The 25,566-nt window shown below is 35.4% G+C and overlaps 1 protein-coding gene across 1 annotated transcript in view; it reads left to right on the top strand.

Moving 5' to 3' along the window:
- The window catches only part of LRP1B (LDL receptor related protein 1B), a gene marked incomplete at both ends in the record, with an annotated part of 1,860,945 nt that overhangs the window by 1,751,097 nt on the left and 84,282 nt on the right, over nt 1–25,566 (top strand). Inside the window, 5 exons of the mRNA XM_079710778.1 lie at nt 175–281; nt 14,279–14,395; nt 16,078–16,251; nt 18,071–18,196; nt 24,123–24,287. Coding sequence (XP_079566904.1) covers nt 175–281; nt 14,279–14,395; nt 16,078–16,251; nt 18,071–18,196; nt 24,123–24,287 — 689 coding nt within the window. The remainder of the gene's footprint in view (nt 1–174; nt 282–14,278; nt 14,396–16,077; nt 16,252–18,070; nt 18,197–24,122; nt 24,288–25,566) is intronic.

Here is a 25,566-nt window from a genome sequence, read left to right as displayed (position 1 = left end):
TCACTCTGTAGGTTTAGAGTTGGGTCCAGAAATCTGCTTTTTCAGGCAATTTTCAGGGACTCTATGGTGATTCTGATGCACAGGGTCTGAAAAGACCCTGTTTTGGGTTGTAACAGCACATTCACCAGGCTAAGCACATTCACCAGGCTAACCAACTTGACCTGTCTCTTCAAGGATGATGTACTGGACCATTGTTGGGGACCACTCCCACATAGAAGAAGCGGCCATGGACGGTACTCTGAGAAGAATTTTAGTACAAAAGAATTTACAGAGACCCACAGGTATGATATGTGTCCCACACAGTCTAAAATGTGAAGTAATGTGCTAAGTGTAATAGTATTGCCATTCTTCCTAGTTTTGTTGGCAATATAATCATTTTTACAAGCAGATAAAATAATTTATAGTATGACTTTATAAGAGTCATTAACATTTCATGTTGTACTTTCCCAACTTGAAAGTCAGGTTCTTACCATACTGCTGGTGATATTATGGGATGTTACTTGACAATTACCTAAGTTATAAGGCTGTTAGTAGGATTTCACCCGCATGAAATTTTGACAGTTTATAGCATTGTGTTAGGGTGTTTTTACAGCTACGTGTTAATGATATTGGGATAGATGGTAATATTCCTAGAGGATGAGAGACTGAATGGATAGACAGGTGGGAACATATAAACTATTTTTGTGAAAGACACTCACAGCTCTTTTCAATCTGGCTTTAATCTCCCTTCCAGCCATGTCATCTAAACTACCAGTCTATACTCTCTGTACTTCCAGGACTGTTCAGGAGCTCAGGTCTTTTTTCTGCATTCCTGTTCTTTCTCCAATGCCATTTTCCTCCCAGATCCCTCATCTAGAATGCCGTTCCAACTTTTGTGTACCTAAAGGAATCTTACCAGTCTTGTAAGGTCTAAGTTTAGTACTTCCTCAATAAAACATTTTCATACTGCAGAAGCCCCAGAGATTTTTATGCCATCCCCCACCCCCTCCCACTACATCCCCATCAAAAAGGACACAATACATTTTCTATAGCATATGTTATTTAACAATTAGGCTTTGCAGTCTCTTTCATAGTTGAAACTTTATATTTGGTACTTATATTTTTATTACTTTTAATGTGCCTTATGCCTTTTCCTCCAAGTAGATTGTTTTTACTCTTATAGGAAGGAGCAATCATTGGGATTTGGTTTATTTATGTAGGTGTGTCTCAATTCAGTGATTTAACAAATACTAATTGAACACTCACCTGGTGACAGAAATTGTTCCAGATGCTGAAGAAATAAGTTCCTGCCCTTGTGAAGAGAGTTCCAATTCTCATGAAACTTACCTTCCTGTATAGTATAGAATATGTAGGATACATCATGTCAGATAATTATAAAAGCTATATAGAAAACAAAATATAAGAGATGGGCAGTTATGGGAAGGTACTATTTTAGTTATGATTTTCAAAGTAGTCATCTCTAGAAAGGTGATATTTGAGAAGATAACTGAATAAAGAGTGATAGCAAACTATGTGATTATGTGAGGAAAGAGCTTTCCAAGTAGACAGAATGGCAAGTTATGAGTTAGCAATGAACTTAGCATGTGTAAGAAACAGCAATAATGTTAGGACAGTAGGCACTCCGTATCCATGGTAGGTTGAATTTACTGAACCCACAGATACCGAGGGCTGACTATAATATGCCATTTTATATAAAGGACTTGAGCGTTGGCAGGTTTTGATATTCATGGGGGATCCTATAACCAATCCCCTGCGGACACCAAGGGATGGCTGTATGCCTAGAAGCATATGATCAACTCAGGAGAATAGTAGATGTGAGAGTGACAAGGTGACCAGAGTCAGATCATCCAGGACCTGGAACACACTGATAAGGACTGGATTCTATTCTAGCTTTAAGGGAAGCAAGCCACTGGGGATTTTGAGGAAAGTGGCATCATCTGCTCAAACACTATTTTATTTTTTAAAGAACTTTGTACTTCTTTTTCTTAACTTTTTTATTTTTAACTAATTTTAGACTTCTATTCAGTAGAAAAGTTGCACAATTGATTTAAAAAAAGCTTCTCTGATGTTAACATCTTACATAGCCATAGTATACATAACATTATTTTCATTTTAAAAAGTGACTCAGGAAGCAATGTATAGAATTGCCTGTCTGAGGGTCCTTATGATGCAATATGAGACAGGCATTCTTGGGAAATTTATTTATGAAGGGAGTGTTATTTCCTTGCTATCGTGTTGTAGTTGTGGACATGACCAACCTAAGTCAATCAGATGGAGATATCTCACAGAAAATTGGAGATTTTAGTTCTGGAGCTCAAAGCAGAACTAGAAACTTAGTTCAGAGAACTGGCAATAGAAAACTGATGATTTAAAGTTGCTGGAGTTAAGATAGATAAGGGAGGAGAAAACAAAGAGGCTTCTTAGGGTAGAAATGTATGAGATGCTTATATTCAGAAGAGTCAAGATCAAAAATAAAGACTACAGAGGTGTTTGAACAATAGGAGCAAAGCAACAGAATTCAGTGCCATAATAGCTGACAGAAAAGTTTCAGGGCTTCCCTGGTGGCGCAGTGGTTGAGAGTCCGCCTGCCGATGCAGGGGACACTGGTTCGTGACCTGGTCCGGGAAGATCCCACATGCCACGGAGCGGCTGGGCCCGTGAGCTGTGGCCGCTGAGCCTGTGCGTCTGGAGCCTGTGCACCGCAACGGGAGAGGCCACAACAGTGGGAGGCCCACACATCGCAAAAAAAAAAAAAAAAAAAAAAAAGTTTCAAAAGGAAGATAGTATACCCTATTGGGCATAGCATAGTGTATTAGACAGAAGAAATATGGAGTCGTAGAAAGAGTATAAGCCTTCCATTTATATAGGCATGAGCTAAAATTCAGCAACCTGCATAAACTTTTCAGCACCAATGTTCTTATTTGTAAAATACATATGATAATATTTACCTTACAGAGAATTTATAACAATTCATTTATATCAGAAGTTAAAACCAATGTAAATTGATTGGTATAATTTCTTGAATACCTAAAAGACTAAGAATAATTATAGAAATATTATGCCATGTACTAGAGCCTTGCATTTGTACCTTGTCCACCATAACTCCATAACACGAATTTTTTTTTTTTGATGGCATCTGGTCCGTGAATGTATTTCCTTTTTTTTTTTTTTTTGCGGTACGTGGGCCTCTCACTATTGTGGCTTCTCCCGTTGCGGAGCACAGGCTCCGGACGTGCAGGCTCAGCAGCTACGGCTCACAGGCCCAGCCGCTACGCGGCATGTGGGATCCTCCAGGACCGTGGCACGAACCCGTGTCCCCTGCATCAGCAGGTAGACTCTCAAACACTGCACCACCAGGGAAGCCCTCCTTTTTTTTTTTTTTTGAATTTTATTTTATTTTATTTTTATACAGCAGGTTCTTATTAGTTATCTATTTTATACATATTAGTGTATATATGTCAAACACAATCTCCCAATTCATCCCACCAATACCACCGCCCCCTGTACTTTCCCCCCTCGGTGTCCATACATTTTTTCTCTACCTCTGTGTCTCTATTTCTGCCTACAGACTGGTTCATCTGTATCATTATTCTAGGTTCCACATATATACGTTAATATACAATCTTTGTTTTTCTCTTTCGGACTTACTTCACTCTGTATGACAGTCTCTAGGTCCATCCACGTCTCTACAAATGACCCAATTTTGTTCCTTTTTATGGCTGAGTAATATTCCATTGTATTTATGTACCACATCTTCTTTATCCATTCATCTATCAGTGAGCATTTAGCTTGCTTCCATGACCTGGCTATGGTAAATAGTGCTGCAATGAACATTGGAGTGCATGTGTCTTTTTGAATTATGGTTTTCTCTGGGTATATGCCCAGAGGTGGGATTGCTGGGTCATATGGTAATTCTACTTTTAGTTTTTTAAGGAACCTCCATATGTTCTCCATAGTGGCTGTATCAATTTACATTCCCACCAACAGTGTAAGAGGGTTCCTTTATCTCCACACCCTCTCCAGCATTTGTTGTTTGTAGATTTTCTGATGATACCATTCTAACCAGTATGAGGTGATTGTAGTTTTGATTTGCATTTCTCTAATAATTAGTGATGTTGAGCAGCTTTTCATGTGCCTCTTTACCATCTCTATGTCTTCTTTGGAGAAATGTCTATTTAGGTCTTCTGCCCATTTTTTGATTGGCTTGTTTGTTTTCTTAATATTGAGCTGCATGTGTTGTTTATATATTTTGGCAATTCATCCTTTGTCCATTGATTCGTTTGCAAATATTTTCTCCCATTCTAAGGGTTGTCTTTTCATCTTGCTTATAGTTTCCTTTGCTGTGCAAAAACTTTTAAGTTTCATTAGACCCCATTTGTTTATTTTTGGTTTTATTTCCATTTCTCTAGGAGGTGGGTCAAAAAGATCTTGATGTGATTTATGTCAGATAATGTTCTTCCTATGTTTTCCTCTAAGAGTTTTATAGTGTCCAGTCTTACATTTAGGACTTTAATCCATTTTGAGTTTATTTTTGTGTATGGTGTTAGGGAGTGTTCTAATTTCATTCTTTTACATGTAGCTATCCAGTTTTCCCAGCACCACTTATTGAAGAGACTGTCTTCTCTCCATTTTATATCCTTGCCTCCTTTGCCTTAGATTAGTTGTGCATTTATAAGTGCATAGGTTTATCTCTGGGCTTTGTACCCTGTTCCATTGATCTATATTTCTGTTTTTGTGCCAGTACCATACAGTCTTGATTACTGTAGCTTTGTAGTATAGTCTGAAGTCAGGGAGCCTGATTCCTCCAACTCCTATTTTTCCCCTCAAGATTGCTTTGGCTATTTGGGGTCTTTTGTGTCTCCATACAAATTGTGAAATATTTTGTTCTAGTTCTGTAAAAAGTTCCATTGGTAATTTGATAGGGATTGCATTGAATCTGTAGATTGCTTTGGGTAGTATAGTCATTTTCACAAAATTTGTTCTTCCGATCCAAGAGCATGATATATCTCTCCATCTGTTTGTGTCACCTTTGATTTCTTTCATCAGTGTCTTATAGTTTTCTGAGTACAGGTCTTTTACCTCCTTAAGTAGGTTTATTCCTAGGTATTTTATTCTTTTTGTTGCAATGCTGAATGGGATTGTTTCCTTAATTTCTCTTTTTGATCTTTTGTTGTTAGTGTCTACGAATGCAAGATATTTCTGTACATTAATTTTGTATCCTGCAACTTTACCAAATTCATTGATTAGCTTTAGTAATTTTCGGTGGCATCTTTAGGATTCTCTACATATAGTATCATGTCATCTGCAAACAGTGACAGTTTTACTTCTTCTCTTCCAATTTGTATGCTTTTATTTCTTTTCTTCTCTGATTGCCATGGCTAGGACTTCCAAAACTATGTTGAATAATAGTGGTTAGACTGGACCTCACGTCTTGTTCCTGATCTTAGATGAAATGTTTTCAGTTTTTCACCATTGAGAATAATGTTTGCTGTGGGTTTGTTGTATATGGCCTTTATTATGTTCAGGTAGTTTCCCTCAATGCCCACTTTCTGGAGAGGTTTTATCATAAATGGGTGTTGAATTTTGTCAAAAGCTTTTTTGCATCTATTAAGATGATCACATGGTTTTTATTCTTCCCTTTGTTAATATGGTGTATTGCATTGATTGATTTTCATATATTGAAGAATCCCTGCATTTCTGGGATAAATCCTGCTTGATGAAGATGTATGACCCTTTTAATGTGTTGTTGGATTCTGTTTGCTAGTATTTTGTGGATTTTTGCATCTATATTCATTATTCTATATTAGTCTGTAATTTTCTTTTTTTGCAGTGTCTTTGATTTTGGTATCAGGATGATGGTCGCTTCATAGAATGAGTTTGGGTGTGTTCCTTCCTCTGCAGTTTTTTGCAAGAGTTTGAGAGGATGGGTGTTAGCTCTTCTGTAAATGTTTGATAGACTTCACCTGTGAAGCCATCTGGTCTTGGACTTTTGTTTGTTGGAAGATTTTTAATCACAGTTTCAATTTCACTGCTTGTGATTGGTCTGTTCACATTTTTTATTTCTTCCTGGTTCAGTCTTGGAAGGTTATACATTTCTAAGAATTTGTCCATTTCTCCAGGTTGTCCATGTTACTGGCGTAGAGTTGCTTGTAGTAGTCTCTTAGGATGCTTTGTATTTCTGCAGTGTCCATTGTAACTTCTCCTTTTTCATTTCTAATTTTATTCATTTGAATCCTCTCCATCTTTTTCTTGATGAGTCTGGCTAAAGGTTTATCAATTTTGTTTATCTTCTCAAAGAACCAGCTTTTAGTTTTATTGATCTTTGTTATTGTTTTCTTTGTTTCTATTTCATTTATTTCTGCTCTGATCTTTATGATTTCTTTCCTTCTACTAACTTTGAGTTTTGTTTGTTCTTCTTTCTCTAGTTCCTTTTAGTTGTAAGGTTAGGTTGTTTATTTGAGATTTTTCTTGTTTCTTGAGGTAGGATTTCATTGCTATAAACTTCCCTCTTAAAATTGCTTTGGCTGCATCACATAGGTTTTGGATTGTCATGTTTTCATTGGCATGTGTCTCTGTATTTTTTTATGTCCTCTTTGATTTCTTTAGTGATCTCTTGGTAATTTAGTAACGTATGGTTTAGCCTCCATGTGTTTGTGTTTTTTACATTTTTTTCCCTGAAACTGATTTCTAATCTCATATCATTATGGTCAGAAAAGATTCTTGCTATGATTACAATTTTCTTAAATTTACTGAGGCTTGATTTGTGAGCCAAGATGTGATCTAACCTGGAGAATGTTCTGTATGCACTTGAGAAGAAAGTGTAATCTGCTGTTTTCGGATGGAATGTCCTATAAATATCAATTAATCTATCTGGTCTATTGTGTCATTTAAAGGTTGTGTTTCCTTATTAATATTCTGTCTGGATGATCTGTCCCTTGGTGTAAGTGAGGTGTTCCCCACTATTATAGTGTTACTATTGATTTCCTCTTTTATAGCTTGTTACCATTTGCGTTATGTATTGAGGTGCTTCTATGTTGGGTACATATATATTTATAATTCTTATATCTTCTTCTTGGATTGATCCCTTGATCATTATGTAGTGTCCTTCCTTTTCTCTTGTAACATTCTTTATTTTAAAGTCTATTTTATCTGCTATGAGTATTGCTACTCCAGGTCTCTTTTGATTTCCATTTGCATGGAATATCTTTTTCCATCCCCTCACTTTCAGTCTGTATGTGTCCTTAGGTCTGAAGTGGGTCTCTTGTAGACAGAATATATATGGGTCTTGTTTTTGTATCCATTCAGTGAGCCTATGTCTTTTGGCTGGAGCATTTAATCCATTCATATTTAAGATGATTACCGATATGGATGTTTCCATTACCATTTTTTTAAGTGTTTTGGGTTTGTTTTGTAGGTCCTTTTCTTCTCTTGTGTTTCAAACTTGGAGAAGTTCCTTTAGCATTTGTTGTAGAGCTGGTTTGGTGGTGCTGAATTCTCTTAGTTTTTGCTTGTCTGTAAAGCTTTTGATTTCTTCGCCAAATCTGAATGAGATTCTTGCCAGATAGAGTAATGTTGGTTGTAGGTTCTTCCCTTTCATCACTTTAAATATATCATGCCACTCCCTTCTGGCTTTTAGAGTTTCTGCTGAGAAATCAGCTGTTAACCTTTTGGTAGTCCCCTTGTATGTTATTTGTCGTTTTTCCCTTGTTGCTTTTAATAATTTTTCTTTGTCTTTAATTTTTGTCAATTTGATTACTATGTGTCTCGGCATGTTCCTCCTTGGGTTTACCCTGCCTGGGACTCTCTGTGCTTCCTGGACTTGGGTGGCTATTTTCTTTCTCATGTTAGGGAAGTTTTCAACTATAATCACTTCAAGTATTTTCTTGGGTCCTTTCTCTCTCTCTTCTCCTTCTGGGACTCCTATAATGTGAATGTTGGTGTGTTTAATGTTGTCCCAGAGGTCTGTTAGTCTGTCTTCATTTCTTTTCATTCTCTTTTCTTTATTCTGTTCTGCTGCAGTGAATTCCACCATTCTGTCATCCAGGTAACTTATCCGTTCTTCTGCCTCAGTTATTCTGCTATTGATTCCTTCTGGTGGATTTTTCATTTCATTTGTTTTATTGTTCATCTGTTTGTTTGGTCTTTAATTCTTCTAGGTCTTTGTTAAACATTTCTTGCATCTTCTTGATCTTTACCTCCATTCTTTTTCCAAGGTCTTGGATCATCTTCCCTCTCGTTATTCTGAATTCTTTTTCTGGAAGTTTGCCTATCTCCACTTCATTTAGTTGTTTTTCTGGGGTTTTATCTTGTTCCTTCATCTGTTACCTAGTCCTCTGCCTTTTCATTTTGTCTATCTTTCTGTGAATGTGGTTTTCATTCCACAGGCTTCAGGATTGTAGTTCTTCTTGCTTCTGCTGTCTGCCCTCTGGTGGATGAGACAATCTAAGAGGCTTGTGCAAGCTTCCTGATGGGAGGGACTGGTGGTGGGTAGAGCTGGGTATTGATCTGGTGGGCAGAGCTCAGTAAAACTTTAATCTGCTTGTCTGCTGATGGGTGGGGCTGAGTCCCCTCCCTGTTTTTTTTGGCCTGAGGAGACCCAGCACTGGAGCCTACAGGCTCTTTGGTGGGGCTAATGTTGGACTCCGGGAGGGCTCACACCAAGGAGTATTTCCCAGAACTTCTGCTGCCAGTGTCCTTGTTCCCGCGGTGAGCCACAGCCACCCCCCGCCTCTGCAGGAGACCCTCCAACACTAGCAGGTAGGTCTGGTTCAGTCTCATATTGGTTCACTACTTCTTCCTGCTGGGACCTGATGCTCACACTGCTTTGTGTGTTCCCTCCAAGAGTGGAGTCTCTGTTTCCCCCAGTCCTGTCGAAGTCCTGTAATCAATCCTGCTAGCCCTCAAAGTCTGATTCTCTGTGAGTTCCTCCTCCCATTGCCCCACCCCCAGATTAGGAAGACTGACGTGAAGCTCAGAACATTCACTCAGTGGGTAGACTTCTGTGATATAATTGTTCTCCAGTTTGTAAGTCACCCACCGAGCAGTTATGGGATTTGATTTTATTGTGATTGCTCCCCACCTACCATTTCATTGAGGCTTCTTCTATGTCTTTGGATATGGGCTATCTTTTTTGGTGAGTTCCAGTGTCTTCCTGTCGATGATTGTTCATCAGTTAGTTGTCCCATGAATGTATTTCTACTGCCAGTCCTGTAGTGCTGAGTGGCTCACAGGTGCAATTCTAGTGTTAAGGGGACCAATTATTATTTTTATCCACATTTAAAAATGTCATTTACTATATTTTGTTAATTTGATTAATTTTCTCATTGTATATCAATTAGAATTCTGTGAGATTTTAAAAAGTCACACACCACATGTAAAAATTTATTGCTTTACTTCATGCCTACCTACTTAATAAATGAATTTCTTAATATTGGAAATGCTAGTCTTATATAATTAGGCACGATTTTATTCCATCAAGCAGAAACATCTCTCAGTGTTGTCTTTATCTTTGATAACTCTTAAGTATGGCATGCCAAATATTATTGATATACAAATGAGTCAAAAACAAATCTCAGAAGATTTTTAGGAAATAATAGATAATTTAGATTTTATAAATAGCATATTACTAGAAAGTAACAATGAAAAGCTGGCAGTTAGCCATTCTGCATCTATATGCATATATGCATGTTATATGTGGGAGGACATGTGCATTTATGCAAATATATTCTATAAAATATCCTTACATGGAAGTACATTCATTGCTTATGTCTTCCTAGAAACATCTTAGACTTATTCATACCTATATTCTCTCTTTTGTTGGTGTATGTTTATAAATATCTGACCTGACTCCAAAGTTATTATATGAAATCAGTAACTATAATAATGCCTGTGTTTCCCTCCATGTGTAATATCTTGTTCTTTACGTTTGGGGTTTAAAGGAAATTCTGTCTTTCCTGATGCACCCATGAATGACTATGTGCACTAGGATGCAGTACATTTGGTTATACTCTGTACTTCAATAGAGTGAAGGTGATATCGGCATTATGAACAACAATAGGAATAGATAGAAAATTGTCTCTGTCCCTTTATATAACCTCTGTGCATTCTAGGGTTGGAATTGTACTGATCTGATAGTTAGCCCACCATCCAGACAGCCCTGTATTTGCTCACCACCAGCACTGCCATTGCCTCCTTTCCAAACTCATGAGAATACCTCAATTTTCTGAGCTTTGAAAGCACGCGTTATCTCCATACTTGGTACTCCATAATCTACTGCTTCAATGACATAGTAGATCATTGACTCCTTAATATATAATCTATGTGCCCAGCAAGACCATAACAGGTTAAACCAAAACCATAATGTATATTCTTGTTATATCCCCTGTAGAATGTTTTAGTGCCTGTAATTAGTATGTGCTTAAGACTAATTATATGTTGAATGAATGCCTGCAATTTTTAACACTCTAACCCATGGTATGGTTTTAAGATCTCTTTTAACAAATGGCACACTTCGTTTTGTTAGGCCCTATATTAAATACAAGAAGCATGATCTATATTCTGATTCAATCAATTGTGTGGTGGTTGAGTAGGATGCTCCATGAGAGCAGGAACATGATCTGTTTTATTCTTTGCTACATACTAGTGCCTGGCAGTGTATGGTGCAAGAGAGTTGCCTTACAAATATGTATTGAGTTAATGAATTCTGTGTCAGATAAGGATACTTTCCAGTTTTCCCTGCAGTAGAAGGGCATGTCGAATTACATGAGTCTGATTTAAATACCATATTATTTGATATCCAGAATCTTATTTATGTTACCTTTCCCTCCTCTCAAATCGTGGCAATTTCTCAGAGAATAAACAAGTACACACTGGCCCTGGACCAGTCGTACTTATTTGATTCACTCAGTAAATTATTTGTCATTGACCAACAAAAGATCTCTAATTAAATGAAATAGATAAAAACTTAAGGACTATTTTGCAATTCCTTGATACATTATTTTACTAATAATCATAAGTAGGTATGTGTGTGTGCATGTATGGTGTGTGTGTGTGTGTGTGTATATATTACATATATATACATATATGTGTAAAAACAACTTTAATGTAGTTTGGAATCTAAGACCCTATGTAGGCAACCTATCTCAAAAAATACTTTTAACAATTTTTTTTTTTAAAAATTGACATAGTGGTAAGTATATTTAGTTTTTTGGACCCCTCTTATACCTCTTAAATCAAGAATAGGGTAGTGCACACCTGTTGGGTATTACTACCTTACAAATCTTGACTTTCCTTTAACACAAAATGTATAAAATCTTTTTCTCTCTTTCTGAAAACATAGTGATTTTAATTTATTTCTCTCTCCAAGTTTTCTCTCTTAAACATCACATTGGTACTGTGATCATTTCTCATAAGATGTTTTTACCATTTTCTTTCTTCTTTTTAGATCATAGTGGAAATAGGGGAACTAGTGGGAGGATCTTGGAAAATTTCAGAGTTCAACAAAAGTTAGATTCAAAAATCCCTAAAATGTAACAGTAGTCTTAATATCATGGGAGATGTTTAGAAAATGAATACACAATTAGGGTCATTATCATGTGCTCCTAAAACTTATTGAGACTTTATCTTTCATAACACTTCCAAACTGTGATTCCATTATGCTTGATTAGAACAAGTATGACATTTTATTTTAAATTTTCTGTACTTACACTGACTTGGTTCCAAATATTCACCATTCCCAGTTCAGATAAGAATAACTTTCCTGGGAATTGATATTTTCCCCCATTTTATTATTGCTTATTTGTTAAAGACAAAAAATAGATGTGATTTTTTTAAAGATATAGAAATGAACTTGTTCTTTCATATAAACTTGACTCATCTCTATAACAAAAAAGTAAGTTGATTCCTTTTTTAACTTTTTAATTTAAAAGACTATCTGTTTTATTAAAGGGCTTAAGGAAAAATCAAAATCATTGATTTGTGGATGTGGAGGGAATATAAATCCCACTCATCTAAAAGCTTTGTTATATAATTTTTATCTAGATGTAATTCCATCCAAAATAGTACGGTATGGGACTGGAGATGATAAAGATGTGTTTGTCTAAAGCCTAGACTAACAATGCAATGTATGACACGTTTGAGAAATTTTTACTGCTGCTGAATCTGAGGAAAGAATATTGGTAATTAAATTAGATTACACACCCATTGTTTTCTTCTTTTATATGATTAAAAAAATTAATATTCAAATATAGAGACCAATTATGTTGGGAACAGCTTTTTGTTTTTTTTGGTTTTTTTTGCGGTACGCGGGTCTCTCACTGCCGTGGCCTCTCCCGCTGCGGAGCACAGACTCCGGACGCACAGGCCCAGCGGCCATGGCCCACGGGCCCAGCCGCTCCGCGGCATGCGGGATCCTCCCAGACCGGGGCACGAACCGGCGTCCCCTGCATCGGCAGGCGGACTCCCAACCACTGCACCACCAGGGAAGCCCGAGAACAGCTTTTTAAAAACAAAGCTCCTCCCTTGCACCATACACTGCCAGGTACTAGTATGTAGTATTGTATTACACTGGTGGGAGAGAAAGAAAAGCATTTTCAATCTTTCTGAGATAACCTTTTTGAAACAGAATGGTGGCAGCAGGAAGCTGGATCATTTTATGGTTCATGTTACCCATAATGATACATGAAGAAACAAAAACCTAATTCCCAGCATAACTCCAAATAACAAATTAATCATTGAGCAGAAACTAGTAAAACATGGGCCACTTGTTTTAATTGTTAACTCATTTCTCAGAGGCTGATTGGGCATAGAACATCTTTATATTCTACTTGAGGAGAAATATTTATATTTAGTTTGATTACATTTGGGATAGATCTACATACTGAACTGAAGAATTATTCCCAAATGATTTTCACCATGATATGCTTTCATTTTGATTGTTAACCTTGGCCCATCTACACAGGAATACAATTAGTGTAAACTCAAAAATACTTTTCATTCAGTTGCCTTGCCATTGAGAGGTACCTCGGTTTTTTTATTGAATGAGCTGATTCAGAAAGCTCTTTAGCATTCAGATGCCAAAGGTATTTTGATTGCATTGTACAATCAAAGTATGTCATATCTAAAGACTAGCTATGTCTTAAAAATTGAATATCTATAGCAGTGAGGATTTGTTATATAATTCATATGTCATAGATCTTACTCTTCTATACTGAATGAAGTTTACTTAAGGTATTATATGTGTTGATATTTGTGCAAGAAGACACCGGCTAGACTCCAATCACATTATGAAATACAAAATAAAAAGTTGAATAAATAGCAAAACATTATTTTTTACTACATTATTATGTTAGTCCATTGATATGCACTAACAGATACTGATGATATAAGGAAAGACAAACAGTCTCAGAGCAAATTAATGATTAGACTAAAAAAGTAGAGTGAAAAATTTAAGTATCAATACAACTAGAAACTTAATTAAGGAATTTACTATTCATTCTTCCCTACTATAAACATCAATCTTTAGTCAATTTATACTTCAGCCTGCACACAGGTGTTTCATAACACTGTAGACTAACTCCAAATGGGTGAAAATATCTTATGATTAAGCCCATGAACCTTTTATATTCTGAGAAATGCACCTTCATGAAAAGATTCAAAATATAACTAATTACACTGAATTATTTTAAATAATGGTTGGGTAAGTGATTTAAATGATGAAAGTATCATGGGAAATTCTTTTAGAAAATAACCATAATTAAGAAAGAAGTGTAAGGGGCTTCCCTGGTGGCGCAGTGGTTGAGAGTCCGCCTGCCGATGCAGGGGACACGGGTTCGTGCCCCGGTCCGGGAGGATCCCACATGCCGCGGAGTGGCTGGCTGTAAGCCATGGCCACTGGGCCTGCACGTCCGGGGTCTGTGCTCCGCAACGGGAGAGGCCACAACAGTGAGAAGCCCGCGTACCATTGAAAAAAAAAAAAAAAAAAAAAAAGAAAGAAGTGTAGAAAGGAAAGATATTTAGGGTGGCTTTCCCTACGTGAAGTAAGATTTTTTTGCCACAGTTTATTAAATAAATTCTATGTAATCTATACACATGTATTTCAGATAGGGATTAAGCTATTTCAGTTTTTCTGATTTTTGCACTACTGTGATATAGACTGGGTAATTTCTAAGATGTTTGAAGAAAAATGTCAATTATAATAAGACATTAAAAGAGCAGAAACATAATTTTAAATAATCTCAGATGTATTGCTGTTATTTGTCTGTGTGTATTGATTTTGCAGGTCTGGCCGTGGATCATTTCAGTGAACGGATATACTGGGCCGACCTTGAGCTCTCTGTTATTGGCAGTGTTCTATATGACGGCTCTGATTCAGTAATCTCTGTCAGCAGCAAACAAGGTTTGTGAAGTGCTCTTGTTTTTGCTTTTAATTATCACTAAAGTATTAAATAATGATACATAAGTATAAGTATGAAAGCTTTACATTCTGTATTTCCTCAAATTCTCTCTCTTTTCAACTTACAGCTCTTACTATTCCTTACAATTTTCATTCTTACTAAAATAACAAAGAGACCAGGCCAGAAGAACTTCCTGACTCTAGAACAAACGTGGTCCATTGCTACCCGGATTCAAAAAATATTCATTCTGTTTGTTGCTTCCGTGGTTGTTCTATTCTGAGCAGAACACTTCAAGTAGTCGAGATTAGTGCCTGTGAACGCTAATTTTTATTTCAAATTGCAGTGATAAGTAGGAAATTAGTTATTGTATATAGTAAAAATTATTATTTTAGGTCGTTGATAGGGATATTCTCATCCATGTGAAAAGCAATATGTAAAAATGACAACTTACCTCTCACACAAGTGACTGCACAATCTACATGTACTCTTCTTTTGTGGCACCCTTTTATATCTCCATCTCTGTGTCTACCTCCTATTTTTTACTCTCATTTTTGACTCCTTTCTGTGTCTCACACTTTTTTTGCCTAGCAATCTCAGTTCTTTCTGATGAAACTAATTGATTTCCCTTCTGTTCTTCTTTCCCTTTCCTACCAAAACCGCTTACCTATTTAACACCAATTGTTCACAATATATACTTGAGGTTTTTATGTTTACATATTTTATTTACTGAATATTGCTTTGCTTCCTTTTTTTTTAAACAAAATCAGAGAAGTTTCAAGAAAATTAATTGCATTGAACTTTCACTATGTCTTTACTGGAAGTGTGTGTTTTTTGTATGATAACCCTAGATGGAAAAAAATTCCATATTCACATAATTGATTACAAAAATTTACCTGTTTTAGCTTAAGTGTACATTTTACTATTTCAAGGAACATTGAAGGAAAATATATGTTAAAAGGCATTTTATGTTTTACAAGCTTTAGATAATAGGTGAAATATAAATGTTGTTATTTTACTTGTTTAAATTTCAGTACCAAAAGTTATATTTCTTATAAATTCTCTCAAATAATAGCCATTTAGTAAAATATGAAAAATTGTTATTATTACTATTCTTCTCAGCCATACTAGTCATATGATTACCATTTGCCAATTTGTTTTCTTAACCCCATTTCTAAAACAAATAATAGTAATGCCAAATTTTGGAGGAGGATTTTACTGTTTAAAATCAGTTCATGATTGATTGATAAAATTGTCATTCAGGTAATCTAATTTGACCATTAATTTTATACAGAACACAAAATGATAATTTTGTAAATTCCTGGTTTTGGGCAATGGATATCATTGGCCTGTAGGCTTTTTGTTGTTGTTGTTTGCAAACTGTACAGCAGAAAATATTACTGTGTATAATAAGTCCCCCAGCCAATGCTTTGTGATGGTGATGATGATTAAAGTGATGATGGAAGTGTTTTTTATGTTCTGAGTGACAAGTTTAATATCTCGCATATTTCTACTGCTAATAAATTAATCCTAACAATGTTACAGCTAATATTAAAAACATTCTAATTCTGAGAGGTTTTTTATGAACAGGAATAAGATTTTCTACATGATCTTGGATAAACTTAGTTTTCTTAAGTCTGAGTATTTATATTGCAACCCTTACAACTCCATTTTTTAAAAATTCTAGGCTTGTTACATCCATACAGGATTGATGTCTTCGAAGATTATATATATGGAGCAGGACCTAAAAATGGTGTATTTCGAGTACAAAAATTTGGCCATGGTTCGGTAGAGTACCTAGCTTTAGATGTTGATAAAACAAAAGGTGTTTTGATTTCTCATCGCTATAAACAACTAGACTGTAAGTATAATATTTTATACTATTGTCTATATTGGCAAAGTTTCTTTCTTATGACTCTCAAAATAAAGTATCTTTAAATTCTTAACTCTATTCATGGCTTAACCCCAATAAGTTAAGTCATTTTAATTTTGATATCACCAGACTTTTCAAATTACCAAAGACAAGAAATAAATAATGCAATAGTTGCTATTTTTGCTAAAACAGGTATGAAATTTCAGGATTTGTTTGTATTTTCTTAGAATTAGAATTAACTTTGTTATAAAAATTTGTCTCTTATTTTGTGTTTTTCTAAATTCTTAATAAAACTTTGTGGGTCGATAGATAAACCACACAAGTAAGGAAATTTGTCATTAGCCTTTTTCACTCACTGATAACCAAGTAAAAATCATAGCTTTAACATTTCATCTTTAAAGATATCTGAGGAGAACTGTTCCCAAAGGTTGTATTTTCTCTCATGGTTTATGACTTTTATTGTTACTTTCTCTCCTAGAAAAAAACAGGTAAATAGTTGACATAGTTATTTTGAAAGATCTGTTTCAAACACAGCCATAAAAAATATCGAAGAACAAAGGAATAAAATGTAGCTGAAATTCTAGTGATCTGTATTTATGTATGAGTTCACCCTTCAAAAAACTGTTTCAGATTTACTTATAATTATTCTTTATGGCAAATAAAAAGGGATTGGGCTTCCCTGGTGGCGCAGTGGTTGAGAGTCCTCCTGCCGATGCAGGGGACACGGATTTGTGCCCCGGTCCGGGAGGATCCCACATGCCGCGGAGCGGCTGGGCCCATGAGCCATGGCTGCTGGGCCTGCGTGTCCGGAGCCTGTGCTCCGCAACGGGAGAGGCCACAACAGTGAGAGGCCCGCATACTGCAAAAAAAAAAAAAAAAAAAAGGGATTTAACCTCATTTGGTATGATGGTCTGGAAAGGTAACAATTGATATTTACCAAATCAGTTTTGGAAACAGATTAAAACAACATATATTCCCCTAAAACCTTCCTGAAATTCTATTCAGTGTTTTGCTACTCTTTGCTAATGATCTGACACATATGGTTCCAAGGTTAATATGAGGACATTCTCTCTCATCCTCTAGTTCTGTTTGATTCATATTCATAGTCAAATATCTCCACCTTCATAAAAAATAAATAAATAAAAGTCTGCCCTAAGTATAATAGGTGTTTGATTACTGGTTCTTACAGAATGAAAGCCACTTTCATAGTCACCATTTCACTACCTAGATACCATTTCTGTTTCATTCTTATGACAGATCCTGCATGGAAAGCCACACAGCAGCTGTGGCTGTAGAGGGTACCGATTGGATAGAAGTATAGACAAAAATAAATGTACCTATTTATCCATGTGCACAAACTCCTATCTGATGGAAAGGACACCATATTAAACATGTTTTTTTAGGGAAAAAAGTCATGTTGTGTTTGTGTTCTGACAGACAACTACATATGGATTTTAAGCCTTTGTAAATACCACGGGGAACTGTTTCTGTCTGTTAAACCAGTTTTGAAACTACCTAAATTTGCCAAAGGAAAATTGACAAAGTATGTGCTTGATTAATTTCTTCTCCCTCTTGGGAAATGTAAAGTAGGGTAAAGTTTCTATTAATGTTGAATGTTGGGTAGTAATTTCTTTTCATCTATAAAGGAGAATTGGAAAATTGAAATAAGATATTCCCAGTAAAAATTTGGTGTTATTTCTTTTCAACATTGCTAATTCATCATTTCACCTTATTGAATTTTATGTTTTTGAAACCTATTGTATTTATAGTTATGTGTTTCTTTTTTCCTTTGTTTTGTTTTGATCAGTACCCAATCCATGCTCGGATCTAGCATGTGAATTCCTCTGTTTGCTGAATCCTTCTGGGGCCACCTGTGTGTGCCCAGAAGGAAAATATTTGATTAATGGCACCTGCAATGATGACAGCCTGTTAGGTAGGTAAACTTCATTATTCTGTAAATAATGAATTACTGTGTACAGTAAATGTTCACAACTACTGAAACTGAGCAGTGTTAGCTACTCAGTCATCGCTGATATCATTTCCATGATATCACTGGTTCTTGAATGCCTGTGTAAACTATTCTTTTCTCTGATGATGACTTCCCATCAATTCTTTCTACATTTGTTCACAAAGCTGCATTGAGCACTTACTGTGCATCGAAGACTAGATTAAGAACTTTGAAGTCACAACAGAATCAAGAGACCTGTTTATGTAGCTCCTGTATCAGTAAAATAATGATATTTCTGAGGGTGCCATTCTGCTATTAGTTTAAACCCAACTCCCAAATCCATTTATTCATTTAGCAACTTTATATATGTTTTGTGTGCCAACACTAATTTAGAAACTGATGATTAATTTAGAAAATAAATCTTAATTTCCTCTGTGTAAAATTTGATTAACAGTAAATACTACTACTAATAATAATAATAATAAATATTTTGAGGGCTTGTGAGCAAAGCATAACACTAATTTAGAAACAAAGGACTAAGTTAGAAACAAAACTGAAAATATATCTTCGTGCAAGAAGTTTATATTTTAGAAGCTAGAGGTTGGAACAAACATTTAAAAACTTGAAACATTATTTCATATGCACGTATGTATTAAATAGCAAAACAGAAAAAATCAAATGAAAAATATCAAAACTGAAAATAGTGTGATGGGAAAGGGAAAGATATCTTCATTGTTCACATTCTCAACTCCAGTTAGGATATTTCATGCTGAATGAGTTAGAAATGTTTTGGTAAATTTTAAACTGAGCAAGCATGTTTCACTAGAAATCTTTCTTGAGAACGTGACCTCTATATTCAACTCTTTGCTAGAGATTCCCACTTGCATTTATATAGGTATCTCCAATTTAATATGTTCAAAGATAAAACAACACTTCAGGTCCTGTTGGCCTCGTGTTAGAAACTGAAGAATTATCCTTGGATATCTAGGCAGACTTTCAATAAGTTTCCTCATATTCAAGACATTAGCCATAATGGGAGAAAATGCTACTAAGAGAAAAGAAAATCAACACATTAATTTTATGTCACAGACAAAAATGCAGTGCTCCAAAAATCACTTGAGGGTCACAGCAAACATTTTTCCAATGAGATACACACTTAGGATCTCTTCATAGCAGGGCATCCTACCGGTTGTATTTCTTTGTTTAAATGAACTCCTCATGTGAACACAGTGTCTTTGCCCTCAGTCAGCATCTCTACTCTCATATCATTGTCTCATTGTTCTCTGCTGGGGATTATGCCAGCTGAAGACTTTTGCCTTTCCTAAGGCACTCAGTGTCTAAAACTGTCACAGCTCTTTCATTTAATATATATTTTTAAGCATTCGATATGCGAAGCTGAAGAGGTTGAAATGATGAATGACACAAACACCAATAAATACTCATGTGAATAGTGATATTAGCCACAAAAGAGACAGACTTTATACTATTTTGAGGAATTAGATGATTATCTAGTTAGAGAATTGATTAGAATTTCCTGTAGAACATGACATTAGAATAAGTTCTGCAAAGATAGATTATACTTAGATTAAGTAGGAATGAAGGAGGAGGACACTGAGACAGAGGAAACTGTCTGAAAAATCATGACAGCATGGACTGTAAAGAAAATGAGTCATTTATTTCAGTTAGTGTGTAGGATGTGCAAAGTGCTGTTGTGGGTGGCAGTTGGAACATTCTTAATGGAGAGCTAAATATGAATCATGATTGGTATTTTGGATGGATACTTTAGCGCCAGTCATTGAAAAGGGATGCTGTCACTATTTACTAGGATGCACCCTTCCTCTACCAGTTCTCCCAACTAGAGTTGCCATGATCTCAATTGTGATGGTAGAATAAGAGAATTAAATGAACATTTTCAAACATTATCAGGTACATTTTTCACTCACTGCTCTGACACAGTCACAAATTCTATACTTAACATCTCAGAAACAGATTCTTAAAAACGTCAACAACTCCTTCCTTGTGGAAGATGTGCCTCATTTTCACTAGTTCCACATATACCCATAAGCAGTGCTCTCACAGATACCTCCTATGTGCCATGTCTACTTACACTATTGTTTGGGTGGGAGAGACCCCTGGGAAAGAGAGGAGTATTCTGCACAGAAGTACACAGTTTATGCTACCAGTGTGACTTTTACACTGGTTCAGATATTATAAGTGTGTTTTTTTTTTCTTATGGTCAAGTTGCAGACAGCTTTTCTTGTTTTTCTATTATAAGTAAATAAGACTGTCTCTTCTACATAACCCCCCTTTTTCCTCTTTGCTTAATGCAAATAATTTATTCAATAATACAAAATCAACAAATATACAGGAAGAACATGGTCTGGAGTAGAGCTGAGGTGGTGCTTTGGATTAAGCCAAGATCAATCACTTAACTAATATGTTTGGCCCTGTACTCCCTCAGTCTCAGTTCCTTCTGTGTAAAATTGGATTAACAATAAATACTACTACTACTGCTAGTAATAACAATAAATACCTTGAAGGCTTAAGAGCAAGGCATATTTTAAGTATGTTATATATATATATATATATATATATATATATATATATATATATATATATATAAATTTCATTTAATCCTCACAAAACTCCAGTGATATTATACTGTCATTGCCCCTATTGTTACACATAAAAAATTGAAGTATGGAGAGGCTCAATTGACTGTCTAACAATACTTAATAATGGTGGTACTCTAAGGTGGACCTAGGCATTCCACACTCTTAATCATCACATAATACACTCCAGTGTCTCCAAGTCACCCAAAGACCCGTGTCCAGAGTCATTGGAAATACTAGAAATAACACACAGAAAGTGCCTAGCACAATGCCTTGCGAAAAGTAGACACACAGCACTCTAAAATAAATCTGTCATGAAGTAAGCAAGAAAATGAAGCTATTACCAAATTGTATAGTTTTATGTTTTAAATGAGGAAGCATTTTGTCTAAATATACAAAGATCTAAAACTTTTTTAGAAATTTTAGTTTTACTATTTCAATCCTGCTTGAAAGGCAGGGTTACAGAAACCTCCTCAATGTTTATTTTATGATTTAAAAGAAAATCTTATATTTTAAATAATCTGAGTGTTAAAAAGTATTCACACTGGCCTCTATATATGAGCCTTGGTAATGGATGGCTTGGACCACTCCAGTTAGGAATATGATTAAGTGGATTTTAGAATTATTGATTGGTGAAGATAAAAGCCAATTAATTTTTTCCTGACATTAACATTTGATATAGCCAACTTTTTCAGCTCTTTATAATGACTTGCCTTTCTCTAGCTGCTATTGTTAAATGATGAGCACTCTGAGTATTTTTAATCTTCATGTAAGAAACTTGAATTCAAATGTTACGCATTCTTGGAGAACTATTCACCTGCTCTTCCCTATAGTTGATTATAATTGCTGGAGCTTGGCTTCTGGGGGTGATTTAGTTATTGACAAATGCAGCTTCCTTTTTCATTATAGAACTATTACAGTTAGGTTTTGAAAGAATGTAACTCTACTTCCATTTCATCAGGCAGTGTTATATTGTTTAAATTTCTGGTGCCTAATGAGGCACATTATAGAAATGCACCTGTCCTAACATGTAGAGATTTTGAATATCTATGTATTTTTACACAGAACATCTATAGGTGAAAATGAGCCGTCCCATAACAATCCTAACTGTGATCATAATACCTTAAATATTTATCTTCATTGTTCACATTCACAACTCCAGTTAGGATATTTCATGCTGAATGAGTTAGAAATGTTTTGGTAAATTTTAAACTGAGCAAGCATGTTTCACTAGAGATCTTTCTTAAGAGCGTGACCTCTATATTCAACTCTTTGCTAGAGATTCCCACTTGCATTTATATAGGTATCTCCAATTTAATATGTTCAAAGATAATACAAACCTTCAGGTCCTATTGGCCTCGTGTTAGAAATGAAGAATTATCCTTGGTTTTTCCTTTCCCTCTGATGTGATTTTTGTCTTCTAGCTACCTTTAGAATACGTCTACATTATCTATCCCACATTACTCTATTTTAGGCCATCATCTTATCTAGCCTGGACAATTTAAACAGAGTCCTAATAGTCCCCCTGCTTTCAGTTTAACCCCTACCAGTACAGTCATTCTTGGACTTTTTAGACTTTTCAAAGACCTAACATTGCTATGGGGGCAAAGTCCAACATCCAAGGATCTCCTATGACACTCTGCTTATCTCTTTAAATTCACTTCTCTCTTTCAGTTCCTGCCTTCACACTCTGTAATCCAGGTCCAGTCACAGTAACTTTCATTCAGTTTCAACAATGCTCACCTTCTGGTATTCATACATGCCACTCCATGTGAGCTGTATTCTCAGTGCGTCTTTTGGGCACTCAATACAAAATGCTGAATAAGAATGTTACTGGGTAATTTACCTAGAAAGTTCCTCAATTTCCTGTTGAAATTGGGCTTCCCTGGTGGCGCAGTGGTTGAGAGTCCGCCTGCCGATGCAGGGGAAACGGGTTCGTGCCCCGGTCTGGGAAGATCCCACATGCCGCGGAGCGGCTGGGCCCGTGAGCCATGGCCGCTGGGCCTGTGCGTCCGGAGCCTGTGCTCCGCAACGGGAGAGGCCACAACAGTGAGAGGCCCACATACCACAAAAAAATAAAAAATAAAAAATCTAAATAATTTTTAGTTTTGTGTGTTAATATATAGTTGATAAGGATGTACATCAAAGAGTATCTTTTCATTTAAATGTTTCCCTATACTAAAAATTATATGTATATATGTTTTTGTATATGCACACTATACTATATATATGCACTATACATACTATATATATACTCCCTACATGCGAATGAGTTCCATTCAGAGAGCATGTTCGTAAGTCCAATTTGTTTGTAAGTAAAACAAAGTTAGCCTAGGTGCCCAACTAACACAATCAGCTATATAGTACCATACTGAAATAGGTTTATAATAGTTTTCACACAAATAATACATAAAAAACAAACACAAAAAATAGAGAAAACGTTTTTAATCTTACAGTACAGTACCTTGAAAAGTATAGTAGTACGGTATAACAGCTGGCATCGAGTGAACAGGCAAGAAGAGTTACTGACTGGAGTAGGGAGAGGAGGTGGGAGAGGGTAGAGCTGAAGGATCTTCAGCAATAGGAGATAGAGGGCAAGCTGCAATTTCACTCACGCCTGACGTTCGGTACCAGCTACATCACTGCTGCTTTTACGCTTGCTTCCGGACATCCTGGGCTTGAAATAAAGATACTGTACTACTGTACTCTATACAATACTGTACAGTAAAGTACACAAAAGCACAACCACTTGTAGTGGATACAGGCACGTGACAAAGTACACCAGACATGTGAACTAACTTACGTGATTGGACATGCAAACACACATGGGCATCTTTGAAAGTTCACAACTTGAAGGTTCGTATGTAGGGGACTGTATATATATTTATCTTACATATTTCGGTTTGGTTTAATATCAAACACTTCTAAAAACTAGGCCATGTTTGCCCGTATCATGAAAAAACCCATATTGGTTGGAAAATATTTTATTTTTAGAAAGTTTCAGTTGGTTTTATTGTTTAATGTTTTAACAGATATAAGAAATGGTAAACAATGCTTTAAGCCTAAAAAAGAATAAAAGTTAATTCAATACTTGTGTTCACCATTCAACAATGGTTGAAATCTATTTCTCTATTTTCTGATAGTATTTTGTTTCTTCTACTTTTATATTAGGGGTATTTATTTTTGGAATTTTATGGAAAAAAGTGAATCTTAGTATTTAATTTTTCTTTATTAGAATTTTTCTTATTCTACCACCTACTGAATGGCATGCTAATTTGTACATTTCTTCTTATAACCAGATGATTCATGCAAACTGACTTGTGAAAATGGAGGAAGATGCATTTTAAATGAGAAAGGTGATTTGAGGTGTCACTGTTGGCCTAGTTATTCAGGAGAGAGATGTGAAATCAACCACTGTAGCAACTACTGTCAAAATGGAGGAACTTGCCTGCCATCAGCTCTAGGTAAATAATTGAGTGGCATTGTATATTCAAATCATCTGTAATTTTCCTTATATGTGAAAAATCTACAGAAAATACTTAATGCTATGAATATAATTCCTGTTGTCTGAACAAATACATTAACAAAGATTAAATCTAATAATTAATTCAACGTAATCAGTGGCATTTTTTCTAAATTGAGCATATCAATCGAAGTCCAAGTCACAAAAATTAACAGTAATAATGATCATTATCTTGTGTTAAGTGTGTACCATTGACAGGGCTCAGTGCTTATAGATATTCTGACTCTGGCTTAAAATGATGAGGCAAAATCAGTTTTACAAGCCTTATCTATTTGACTCCAAAATCGCTTTTTTTTTTTTAATTGAAGTTTGCCTAATGCTAAAACTCATGTTATTAAAATTTTGATTTATTTTAAATATATGCATACTATATCAGTTCAACTTAGAGCATCATAATTTCCATCTAAAATCACAACTACTCTGTTGTCATTGCAATGTAGTATATTCAAAACATATTGCTTTGAAAACATCAGTTTACTACATATTAGGATATACTTGAGATTCTTACTAATTTATGCTATATCTATGCTCGCAAAAAGTGTTTTCTATAGCACATAAGTGAATACTAAAACATATTTTCCTACTGACTTCTATTAAATTTAAAATATGCTCCCACTGGAAAAAAATTAACCATAATACATAATAGAAATATAATTTGCAAATTCCAGTATTAGTGCAAAGAAGATTATGCAACTATTAGAGTGAAATCTATGTACATTTAATTCTCCTACGATAACTGCGGATTTAGGTAGTCAGATGGAAAAGCAATCCATATGATCTTCACATCCCCTATATGGTTAATTTCTTTCTTACTGGGATTTCTCACTGCTTCTATTGCTTAAGCTATTCTTTGAAGTATTTAGCATAATGCTAACTGAAAGAGCCACATGAAGAAGCATTTTCAATGGAGTTCAGGAGAAGCAAGCTGTTTTCTGATTTGCATTCTAAGAGTAAAAGCAATACTATTTCTTTGATAGTTTGATAGTTTTATACCTATAAATGTTTTGGACTTATGATTAATTGATAATTAAGATCATTGTAACTACCCAATAGAATTTTGAAAAAATATTCAGCAGGTTGATTGAACTAAAAAAGGGACTAGGAGTCTTACTACATATATTCATTCTGCCTGAGGGGGAGCTAGTCCATAAAGTATATTCTATTGCTGTGGGAAAAACTGTAGTACTGAGACCTTCATTGAATATGCAAATGAGAATCCA

This window comes from Hyperoodon ampullatus (assembly GCF_949752795.1).
Source record: "Hyperoodon ampullatus genome assembly, chromosome: 8".
In the NCBI taxonomy this organism is placed as follows: domain Eukaryota; kingdom Metazoa; phylum Chordata; class Mammalia; order Artiodactyla; family Ziphiidae; genus Hyperoodon; species Hyperoodon ampullatus.
This window is presented reverse-complemented; position numbering and strand designations above follow the sequence as displayed.